Source organism: Pagrus major, chromosome 1 (genome assembly GCF_040436345.1).
Source record: "Pagrus major chromosome 1, Pma_NU_1.0".
Classification (NCBI taxonomy): Eukaryota; Metazoa; Chordata; class Actinopteri; order Spariformes; family Sparidae; genus Pagrus; species Pagrus major.
Genome location: NC_133215.1, coordinates 20,409,813 through 20,421,539, shown reverse-complemented (window position 1 = coordinate 20,421,539; position 11,727 = coordinate 20,409,813). Strand labels below are relative to the sequence as shown.

The 11,727-nt window shown below is 40.2% G+C and overlaps 2 protein-coding genes across 4 annotated transcripts; one reads left to right on the top strand and one right to left on the bottom strand.

Moving 5' to 3' along the window:
- Window positions 1-1,472: 1,472 nt before the first annotated feature.
- On the bottom strand, window positions 1,473-4,679 carry LOC141002614 (transcription elongation factor 1 homolog). Its single transcript, XM_073473975.1, has 4 exons — window positions 4,589-4,679; window positions 4,146-4,284; window positions 3,968-4,038; window positions 1,473-2,532 (listed from the first exon to the last, which is right to left on the bottom strand). Exons 2-4 carry the CDS (start codon window positions 4,259-4,261, stop codon window positions 2,468-2,470), a joined length of 252 nt encoding a protein of 83 aa, XP_073330076.1. The 5' UTR covers window positions 4,262-4,284; window positions 4,589-4,679; the 3' UTR covers window positions 1,473-2,467.
- pld6 (phospholipase D family, member 6) lies at window positions 4,213-10,063 on the top strand. 3 transcript variants are annotated; one of them, XM_073473957.1, is made up of 5 exons: window positions 4,213-4,338; window positions 4,450-4,497; window positions 6,403-6,584; window positions 6,985-7,214; window positions 9,404-10,063. In XM_073473957.1, exons 3-5 carry the CDS (start codon window positions 6,415-6,417, stop codon window positions 9,664-9,666), a joined length of 663 nt encoding a protein of 220 aa, XP_073330058.1. In that variant the 5' UTR covers window positions 4,213-4,338; window positions 4,450-4,497; window positions 6,403-6,414; the 3' UTR covers window positions 9,667-10,063. The 3 variants fall into 3 exon arrangements, with proteins under 3 accessions (XP_073330058.1, XP_073330050.1, XP_073330064.1); XM_073473949.1 differs by lacking the exon at window positions 4,450-4,497 and having other exon boundaries at window positions 4,267-4,338; XM_073473963.1 differs by lacking the exons at window positions 4,213-4,338; window positions 4,450-4,497 and adding an exon at window positions 4,942-5,000.
- Window positions 10,064-11,727: the final 1,664 nt, after the last annotated feature.

Sequence of the window (11,727 nt, the reverse complement as noted above, 5' to 3'; positions counted from 1 at the left end):
TTCATGATTTCTTACTCCTGCGTAAGCAAATCTCTTATTTATTAGCGCAGTATGTAATTATATTTATACAAATCTTCACGTTGTGTAAACTTGTTGATTGGGCAAAGCTCTTTCTGTGGTTTTGTGTGTATTTGTGTGTGTGTGCTTCTAAGCAACAAAATGACTATTGTGAGCACAGCTCCAGGTGCCTAGCAACCCGAATCGCTCTGTTTCCTTGGCAACAGTTGCCGCGCACTCACTGTGTGGGTGATTGGCAGCCTTGACAACGGAGACGGGGTGACACTTGACCTCGCGTGCTGAATGGGAGAGGAGAAATAGAAGAGAGGGGGAGGGAGTGGGAGGGGACGTGCAGAGACAGATGAGAGACTAAGTGATAATCACTCTCCATTGTAATCATCCTCCAGCATGTTTCATAAGGCGTCGGCAATACCTCTCCAGCTGGGGTCCATCATCAAACACAATGCACAGAGCAGAGCGCGCATGCACGGACACACTCTTCCTGGGTGGAGAGAGCCTAGGCAGGCACTCCACATCTCATCTATTATCACTCAGCGCTGCCTGGTGCACAGCCTTGCTACACTGTGTCTTCTTTCATTTGTGATCTGCTACATCCCGTGCTCTGCGGGGATGAATGGATGCTGGACTCCTAAAAATGTGCCACGGTCACAGATGCCACAGGAGAGTAGATCAGAAGCTTTTACTTTACTTAGATATTTCACTTTGAAACTGCCAGCGTCTTTGATGCCTTTGGATTTAAGTGCTGTATTTAAAGTAAAATGTGTTTTGGGTGGTTCTCCATCCATTCACGAGCTGAGAGTGTCCCATTGTCCAATCAAAAAGCCTGTTTTTAATGGCTCACCACATCTGTGTGTAATGATGAATCAAAACTGGAACAGTGGAACAGTGCGAACTCAAATAAAAACCACACATTTGAAGTTGAGTCTGTTCTTTCACCTCATTCAAATTTTACTATTCAATCTGTTTTATAGTCTACACAAGGCAGTCATTTAATTTATTTTATCCCATTACTGACACCTGTAAAAGTATAGTTGATTTTATTGACTTATTAATTGTCTTTATTAAATCTCAGGTTCTTTGACTATTCATCTAAAGCCTAATTGGTATTTCTTAAGTTGTCCCTCCATTTGTTACCAGCTGGTGGTGCTCAGTGCTGTACAGGATGTGGCCACATCAGAGCTAATCACTTTGTTTTGTTTCCTGTTCCCTTAATCAATAAATAAATACATAAAAATAGGAGTTATATTGATTAAACCAAATCAAGGTTGCATAAACACATTTTGATCACTAACAGAAAGAGGGTTTGTCAGGTCTGTGAATATTTTACTCACTGTTTAATGCTTCAACTGGAATCCTTCATGTAACAGATTAAACATCTGCTTTATCATGCAATCAAAATACAGTACATTTAATTTATTACACAATAAATAAAAAACAACCAACACTTACTGGTATCAAGTCTTATTGCTCTTTTATTTCCAAGATCACACTTATCAAATTCATAATGTTGCTATTAACACTGATGGCTGTTGCATAGGAAAATAACACCCAATATTATAACTTGACTTCTGGATTAGATTACACTTCTCTGTACATATGGGCTTAACAACAAACATCATTTGTACTTCTTGAAAAATTTTATTTCTTGAACATGTAAGCTAAAAACGTACAATCAACTGAAAAAAACTGAATGATTTAAGCACAATTCAAAACTTTTGAATGTAGCAGCTAAGCTTACACACAGTCATTCCTCTCTCCGTTGGAATGACCTAATGTTGTGACACAACTCTTTATGAGGATGAGGAGAGCTGTGGGAAATTATTACTGTGAACGAGACCCGTAACATTATGCCTGAACTGTGTAGCCAACCTGGAAATTAAGGTCCTGCTGCTAGTCTCAGTTTATAAGAGAGAATGAGTGTTTTCAACCTGTTTCTATTAAGATCCACACATTCACACCACTCTCTCATATTTACCAAAAAGATGTTATGTTCTATTGATTTCACATTAAAAAGCCAAAATGGGATGCCTCTTGTATTTAAATTGTATGTGTGCAGCTCACGATATCTAGCAGTTTAACACAAAATAAAAATCAAGGAACGCAATTTCATAATAATAACAGCTACTGTTTAAAGGCTCGTCTGAGCTGCATCTTAAGGATCTTTGAGAACAATCCAAAATATTTTTTTAAAAAAAGGAAACAAATATTGTCAATGTGTGAAGATAAATCAGGTTACACTGAAGAGAACAAATGATGTAATATATCTCGGCAGTCAGAACTAGTGTTGTGGCTTAAACAGAAACTGGAGAAGACAACAGGAACACTTCAGAGCCACTTTGTGCAGAAGAGTTTCATAAATGTCCTCTGACCAGCCTGATTGTATTGGGCCCACGACCACCACCAGACACATCCTCATCCTGTTCCTGAAAGACATCCAGCTCCATGAGGGCTACTGATTGGCTGCTTCACAGGCATCTATCCAATCGCTGTACACGTCAACTGGCTCTGACAGATCTGAAGAGCAATGGATTAAGGATAAAAGGAATGTTGTTGAGTTTATATCAGTTGGCCGCCCCAGTAGCTCAGTTGGTAGGGCGCGCATCCCATGTACAGAGGCCCTTTGCTGTGTGTCATCCCCCCTCTCACTCAACATGTTTCCTGTCATCTCTCTATACTGTCCTATCAATGAAGCCACGAAAGGCCAAAAAATCCTTAAGATAAAAGAGCTTATATCAGTGCAGACCATGGGGATATTAACATTGGTAATCAATACAGAAGGGAAAACAAAATGTGAACGATTGCCAGGAAAGAACGTTTGTAGGGTGAACAATCCTCCAGTCATAATCACATTATGAATCAACTCGCCATTTCACAGAGAAAGATCAAGAAATATCTGCTATTTTTCTGTCAGCCATCCATTTGGACCAAAAAAAAAGAGGTTTCTCAGAACAGTCTCCAGAGTTTGTACATAAAAACACAGCCTGTTGTTTCAGCATGTACAGGGAAATCTGCTGCGTGACAGGAAAGTTAAGAATGTTCTGTCACCTCTAACCTTTTCTGAGATCTCTCATTTTAAATGCAGATATAGCCAAATATACCCCACCTGCGCTGCTGTAAATTGCCTGCATTTAGAAAGACTTTCTGATGATGGCACAATCATAAAATAACAATTCAGTCATCCAGGCTTTATCTGTCCTATTCTGTACCAGATGTTGGATATGATGTGCAGTTTTGTTGTTTGCCAACTGCAAAAATGATGAGAAGAAATTTAGCTGTTTAAGTGTTTAACTGTAGGAAGAGACCTTTAAAATAATGACCTGGAAACAATAGTTTAGATGCAGGTTGTTTAACACGAACACAGCGTTTTATAAAACAGACAAGTTAGTGTAGATGCAGACTGAGTTACAGCCACGACAAGTGAGCAAACTCCATTTGCTGATAAAGACGGTGGACCGGGGCATACTCCATCAGAGCTGGGTCTTACCACATTTTGTTTGATGGCGTTTAAAATCAAACAGACGCAAACTGGTGATCTAATGTGTAACAAACTGAACTGCACTGCTCGGTGGATGAAATGCAGCTAGAGAATTTCCGACCTTGGCTCCTTCTTCACTTCAACAAAGCTGATCAATCACAATGTGACGTGATGGGAATGTCAGTTTCTGATAAGAAATGGTCTGACACATCCCTGATTAACCTGATATCCGAAAGCTGTGGGGGAAGGGAGTTTCTGAAACCTTTCAACCAACTGACAGGCACTTCTGACAGAGTATATTGGCCCTTAATAGGATCCAGTCGAAGGGCCGGCAAAATCAAGTAAGTGGATGTTTGAGATTGATTTGTTCAACTACCATGAGCAGGACCAAGACAAAAACTTTCGTGCCAAAAGTTGATAGAATTGGGTTTCCAAACTGCACAGTTGTGTAATTATTATGTTGAGTGAGGATACAAGTGATGGGGGTCTGGAACTCCTCCAAGCAGACGGTGCATGATATTATCCCAGTATTTCTGCTCCTCTCCCTGTTGGCAGATTCAGAAATTAAAAAGCTGGCAACAATCACCTAATCAACAAATGAAACTTAAAGTCAAGTTGTCTTGGATTGAGCATGTGGTGAAACTGTACGCACATTTTGACATCGCATGACTTCTCGTGATTGCAGAAGGGACAGGTGAACTGAGAATCCAGATCTCCCGTCATCTTCTTCTTCGGAGGGGGCTTTCTTTTGGACTTGCGGCGACCCATTGTGCACAAACTGAAGCAGGTCTCTGCGTGAAGGAGACAAAAACACGGCGGCTTCAACGTGGAGAACACAACACAAAGTATGTGAGACCACCAGACTGGAAAACAACTCGGGTCAGAAGCTGCTGTACCACATTGTTGGCAAAGTTAGCAGGCTAACTAACGTTAGCATGTTTGTTGTTGATCCCCAGGAAAACATTGATCGCTTCACAATAAAAAGACGAGTTAAATAGCCGCTGGTAAGAAAACGACTTTCATTATGCCTCGACTGGTCGTAGCTACTAAATGTGTTGTGATAAAGTTATTTTATAAAAGTTCAGTCTTGTTTACCTTTGGGGGTAGAAAATTCACGTTGTGGTTATGAGGAAAAGGCTTCCTGAAGACCCGCCACCGGTGACTGTTCGCGTTAAATGATTGGAGGAGAGCGTGCGCGCTTGACGGTCAGTCATTGGCTCACTGACATGTCAATTAAGATGATTGGCAGTGACGTAACAGCGTCTGACACCAGCCTATTCCCGCGTGGTGGCGACAGAAGCTAAGACAGGTTGGGTGTGTTGCCTAAAATGCTCCATGTTTAATGTTTAGACATGCCCTCCAACAAGCTGTTAAAGTTAACTCTTTATACATCTCGGTAGTTAGCCTGGTGTAAACAGCTTTGGTGTAGTCATATGTCCTCAGTGTTTGGTGTTGATGCGATATGATGACGTTACAACCGACCATCACAACAATGTCAACGAAGCTAGTGAGTTTAACATAAGTATGGTTTGCGCCATGCTTTATTAGCCCGGTCAACAAGTTAAAGCTGCTAACTTTACACAATGAATACACTGAAGTCCACTAAAGAAAGTGAATCAGATTCAGGTTTATTGCCTATTAATGTTAGGTTTTCATATACAAGGGGGTTTGTGACAAAATGACCAAAATGCATCCTCCTGGTTAACAAAATGACCAAAATGCATCCCCCTGGTTAACAAAATGACCAATGCATCCGCCTAGTTAACAAAATGACCAAAATGCATGTCCATTGTTAACAAAATGACCAAAATGCATCCCTCTGGTTAACAAAATGACCAAAATGCATCCCCCTGGTTAGAAAAGTTACCAAAATGCTCCCCTCCTTTTAACAAAATTACAGAAATGCACCCCTCTTGTTAACCTGCCATGCCAACTCTCCATCCCCTTAACAGCACAGACAGTTCAGGGACAGAGGGGTTTCTTAGTTGAATATGTTAGCTTAGTCTGCCTGACTTATTGATCTCTCATCTGAATGAGGTTTGCAAAAGTGAGACTCTGTGGTCCCAACCTTGGCTTCGAAATATCAGTAACCTAACTGCTGTATCTTGATAAGTCCATGGCATTCCTGTCAGTTTCGTCTTGGATCTATAATATTCTTGAAACTATACAGAATAAATACTGAACTCCATACTATATTCTAGCCTATACACTCTATAGACTCTTGTCATCAACGTATTCGTCCTGTAATATGCCTATAATTGTTTTATTATCACTCAGTCAATGCTGCGGAAAATACACCCCAGACTAAGCCACCTGTAACAAAATCTTTTACGGAGACGTGACTAGAGATGTTATTAATTAACAAATCACCTACTGAGCAAAAGTACATGAAAGGTATAAAAAATTGTACTAAAGTACATTTCTTGAGTAAATGTACGTTGTTCTGTTACAGCACTGAAAAAGGACAAAACATTGTCTGCTAAATTCATAAACCTTCTTGTTGGACATGATTATAGAAATATGAATTGAGGTTTCATGCAGCGTTATAGATGTTCTGTTTTTGATATATACATGACATTTGATCTTCAAATAATGATTATTTTATTCACTGACTCATCTGCTGATTATTTTCTTGATCTTAGTTTTGTTTTGGTTTGTAAAATGTGAGAAAATGCTAATAAATGTTGGATATGTGTGACATCGTCAAGCTTTTGAATTTACAATGACATAACACCAAGAATTGCAGCACCTCAAAATTCAGACAGATAGTATAATTATAATTTATTATTGATGAGACCTATGTGAAAATGTTCATTATCATGTAATCAAAAATCTCACAAAAACTATTTACGTTCATATATAAGGATGAAAAAGTTTGTATTATTCTGCATGTTTGATTTGTTCTGTAGTAACTTTCAGTGATGTGGACGGTGAAGAAGGTCGGTCTGGGTGTGGTGGCCCTCTCTTTAAGTCTGGAGCTGATCGTCTTGCTCGTCCGTCGCCTCAGGCCTCAAAGAACCCTCAACGAGGTCCTCTTCTTTCCCACAGAGATGGCCTGTGTGGAGCACATCTTCACACCCCGTTCATCTGAGTAAGTGAGACATAATCTCTGTATTGAGTTAAAGGAACCAATACACTGTATATTTTTTCTCTGTATCATTGTTAAGTGTGTTGTGATAATAGCCACTAATACAAATATTCTCAGCCCCAAGATGCTTTCAGTAAGAGGATTTAGTCAGTGTGATTACTATTCCTCATCCAAATCCCTTTTCACCTCACAGGACTATTCTTTTATCTACTGAATACATTTTTATACATTAAATTACACCCAGAAAACAAATTTACACATAAGTATGAACAAGAGCACTTAGGACCTGGGTGAAAGATGGAATATATAAATTGGAAACATATTTAGTATACCCTACAGAAGGTCAGTAGATGATTAAACAAGTAGGCATTTTCTCTTCCTTTCTTGTTTTCTGCTTTTCCAGTACCTGCCTCTGCTCGTTGGCTCATGGTGTGGAGACCTCTTTGTCCTGTCTTCTGCGACACATCCTGTCTGCTTCCTCCTCTTTGGACCTGTGTATCTTTGCCTTTTCCAACATGGACCTGAGCAGGGCTGTACTCATGCTGCACAGAAGGGGTGTCACCATTCGCGTCATTGTTGACAAGGACTACGCCACCGTCACTGGTACCCAGATAGGGGTCCTCCGCAAGGCCGGTGAGGGAAAAAAATGTCTTCATACTCTGTGACTGAAATTGTCACTATGACAAAGCATCCTTTTGCCAAAAAAAAATACACAAATGCAGACCAAGGGGGACATATTTAACACTTACAGAGATATTTTTTGTCAAAAAAGTCACACCAACTTCTGTGGGATCATTATTATAGACAATTTTCACTTGAAATACGGGAAGGGACTACTCAACTAACGGTGCTCACTCTGTGTTCTCGGACTATCAGTGTCATTGTCAGTAAGTCTCACAGGGGTTCCTTAGTGGTGAATAGAGAGATGATAGGAACTGTCGGGGTGAATGGAGGTTCAGTCAGAGTAATCACGTTCCCAAAGCTCTGAAAGATTTTGTGTCACGTGTCAGACTCACACTGTCTCGCTTTCTCCCTCAGCCCTCCGCATTTAATCAATTACTGCCGCTGCATATGGTTAAGTAAGAATTAAGTAAGTAAGAAATTGGCAACCAGACAGCGAATTTCATTAGGTTAAGTGTTTTCAAGTGTGTGTGTATGTTGACTGCAAACCTCATGAAAATGACTTTGGTGCGAGGGACAATAAACTCCTCTTTCCATACCATCTCTGTTACATTTTGTCATTGTCTGCAGAAACCTTTTATCCCCAAATAGCTGAATGTGACTGGCACTAAGCACAGTGCTCTAGTTTTATCTGCTGTCACTGGTTGAGGTAGTTTTCCCTCATAAGGGGGATATTCACTGATGTATGTGGACTCTGAAAGGTTATTAAAGGGGCATCCTCTGGACTGCTTGTCTCTGAGGGTCAAAACTGGAAAGACGAAAACCTTAAATTTCCTGTTGCATTTACGCTCGTCCATTTTTTTGTGCTCTCTTCATGTTGCGCTGAATATTTTTTTAAAAGCCAAAAAGTCACAGAGCGATTAGGGGGGGTCAAAGGGACGTGGCACTTTTAAGAGAAATGCTCAGAAGATTGACTCTTAAAAACTAATTTCTGGTAATTGTTTTTCACTTGTTTTTAAAGTGAAATGCACTTAACCTTTCAAGAGGGAACTTGCATAGCAGTATCTAATTAGTATTCTGCATAACAAATCTCCTAGAGTAATGCCTCTGTCTCAGGTATTTTTCATTCTGCACAGCTGAGGTGAAACTGTGCAAAAGATTAAACAAGTATTTCAATCAAGTTCTCTGTCAGAAATTGTATTATTATTTATAATGTATGTACTCAGTTAAATGTACAATATGTAACTTCTGCCGCTAGGGGGATCTCTATCAAAACAAAACAAAGGACATTTGCAGAGCGTGGTGTGCATGGGGCCGTGTGGAGTGGGGGGCATAGCTGCTGATCAGCTGCTCAGAGCTGGCCAGCTCAGAAAAGTTAACATCTCATCAGATACTGCTTGGATCTGGACCCATTTACCGATGGGGGGAGACCTCAGAGATTACTTTTTAACTTTTAGGATTAAAAAGTGGATTTATCTTCACTCCTGATTATTAACCTGACTGCAGCAGTGATCTGTGAGTTGACCTCCATTGTCGAGTGTTTATGTAGCCACTGTAATGTTGACTGCCGATTTTAGCTGGAGGTGAGATATACTTTACTTAATGAAGACATTACAGAGAGGAGAGGGGAAAAGAATAGAAGGAACCTGAGTGCCGATGGATGACCAAATGAGACGTTACCTTGTGTAGACTTGTGGATTTCTCTGGGTTTGAACATTGTTGGAAACATACACAAGTTGTAATGCTCAAATATTTGCTGTAAATATTTAAGAAATCAGACAAGTCAGACATGATGGCTGCTTCTCCACTTCTGTGTTGCAGATTTTCTATCCAAAGCGTTTCCTTTGCTCAGACTGGATAAAAGGAATAAACAAGTGTCTCATGATGTTATGTAGAAGACGAAAACATTCATGTGACTGAAAATGTTATTTGCTGACTGTCGTAGGCTTTTGATGAAACGGTGTTGCCGTGGGCTTGAATAGTCTATGAAGCCAAAGTGCAGCAGTTTAAATGCATTTAAATTTGTTTACCCTGTTACAACTCCTCAGGTCATGTCAGCACTGTCTATTAAGAAACTTCTAGAAGACTTCTAAAGAGCAGGAATATTCATTGATATTCTTTGTGCAGAACCACATCTCTACACATCTCCAAGGCATTAAAGAATTACCCTCCACCCTTTCCCCCATCTACCCTCTTCGCAGGGATCTGTGTGCGCTGCAGCGTGGGCTGTGTGTACATGCATCACAAGTTTGCGGTGGTGGACGGACGCCTGCTTATCACCGGCTCCCTCAACTGGACGCTGACAGCAGTGCAGGGGAACATGGAGAACGTCCTCGTCACTGAGGAGCCAGACCTGGTGCAACCCTTCATCAAGGAGTTCCACAAGTTGTGGGCGCTGAGTGATCCGGCACAACACCACAGCTCGAGTGACAGAAAACCTGCTCACTTTACAGCTAAAGCTTAAGGCTGTAAGGTTGGCCACAAATTGTCGACTGAATTTTATCTTTTTTGTGATGTTACTTCTAGTTTTGAGCGACTTGTTTACGTTAAAGTGACTGTTACTGTTCAAGATGATGGTGCTTTATTTCAAATATACCTCAGATGAAAACCTGTCTAGTATTGAATGACGGTTTCATATGTAACTGTGTCAGGCTCGTTCTGCAGTTAAGAGTTCCTGTTTGGTTTGTTTTTTGTCATATGTTTTATGAAGAACAATGACCTTTAGTAGAACTGTTCGGCACAGGCGTAAGATGAGAATAGTTGTGCTTTAAAACCCTGCAGTGAGGGAAATATCCACAGCATAGATTTGGTCCAGTTCTAAAGGGAGTACCTCTGTTTTTTAAAGGATAAGTTCACCAAAAATTAAAAATTCAGTCAATATCTACCCACCCTTATGCTGATGGAAAGTAACGTTTTTGTAGTCCACAAAACATTTCTGGAGCTTTACAGCAAAACAGTGTTGCAGCATTCTCATCAACAACTGAAGCAGACGGGGTCTTGTTTTAAAACATAAAAAAAACAACTGAAAAAAATAAGTAAATAAAATGGCTCCTGAGCTCGTCCTGTGTAATCCAAGTCTACAGAAGCGATGGGATCCCAAATTAATTTGAAAAGACGCTATTTACACCCTTTCTTTATTTCCGCTGCTAAGCTAAAAGCGTTAGCTCAACTGCACCTCAAGGGCGTAAATTACATCTTTTCACATCAATTTGGGATCTCAAGGCATCTGGGGACTTGGATTATGCTGGACAAGCTGTAGGGAGATTTTCTTTCTTTTCTCTTTTTTTCTGTTTTTTTTTTACATTTTAAAACAAGTCCCCATCTACTTCAGTTGTTTAGGAGAAAGCTGCAATGTTGTTTTGCTGTGGAGGTCCAGAAATGTTTTGTGGACTATGAAAGTTCACCTGACTTTCCATCAGCATGTGGGTGAATAGATAATAACTGAATTTTCGTTTCTGGGTGAATTTATCCTTTAACTTTTTAAGTTTACATCACAGGTTGACATTAGGCAGTATAACAGTTCTCCACTGAGGTGATCAATATAATACTCTCTCTTCATGGTCATCGTATAATCAATATATATAATGCTATATTATTAATATATAATACCATATGATAATGAACTCATGATACACTTTCCCTATCAGAATTATAGGGATTATCTAGGAATTTGAGTTTCATGTCTTTGTTTAATAAACAATCCACAGTTTACATGTGTATAATTCTAATTTACACTGTGGGAAGAAAAGAAACAACACTGTATAGTTCAGGGTGTGCTCCTGCTGTCTCAGGGAAGATGTTGTGCCAAGCACCAATAAAAACCCCTCTTCCACACTGCAGTTTTGGCAGGTCTGTTGCATCACTGCCCCGCAGCTCTAGTTTTTCTCTTGCTCCAACATGATTTACTCTGTCTCGAAATCACAGAAAGCCTTTACAGAACAAATACACACCAGCATTCTCCTTACTTGACAATACCATCCTTTTAGATTTGCGAACACAAGTAGACTTGATCTGGTCTGGGCATGATTAAATGTGCCTGGGTGCATGACTCCCCTGCATTGCTCAACAGTCAGGCTGATGCTTGTAGATAAAGGCCAGAACTGGTTTGTCTGACTGAAGACTTGTAATAATTCAGCAGTTTACTACTTGGAAGTTCAGCGTACTAAATGGGAATGATAGACTTCACGAATCAGCTGCTATATTTTATCCACGGTACAAATGATCAATGTAACTTGGAGGTCATGAGTTTGGATGCGTTACTGGTGCGTAACGCCTGCGCCATTCAACACACAACAGCAGGGCCGCCTGAAGTTTAGTGTTGAAACTGCGTCAAGTAGCCAGTGAGGGACAAGATGAAACCGGAAATGTGGTGATTTAACCTTCAGATTAAAGGTCGTGTAGGTCAATTGCTCAAGCGAAATGTGTTTCTGTAGTAGCATGTTACTTTTGCTGAAACCATTTGGTGATTAATCAGTTGGTGTGTATTGAAGTAGGTTTGTTTTGGCAATTATTTTAATTGGTACGT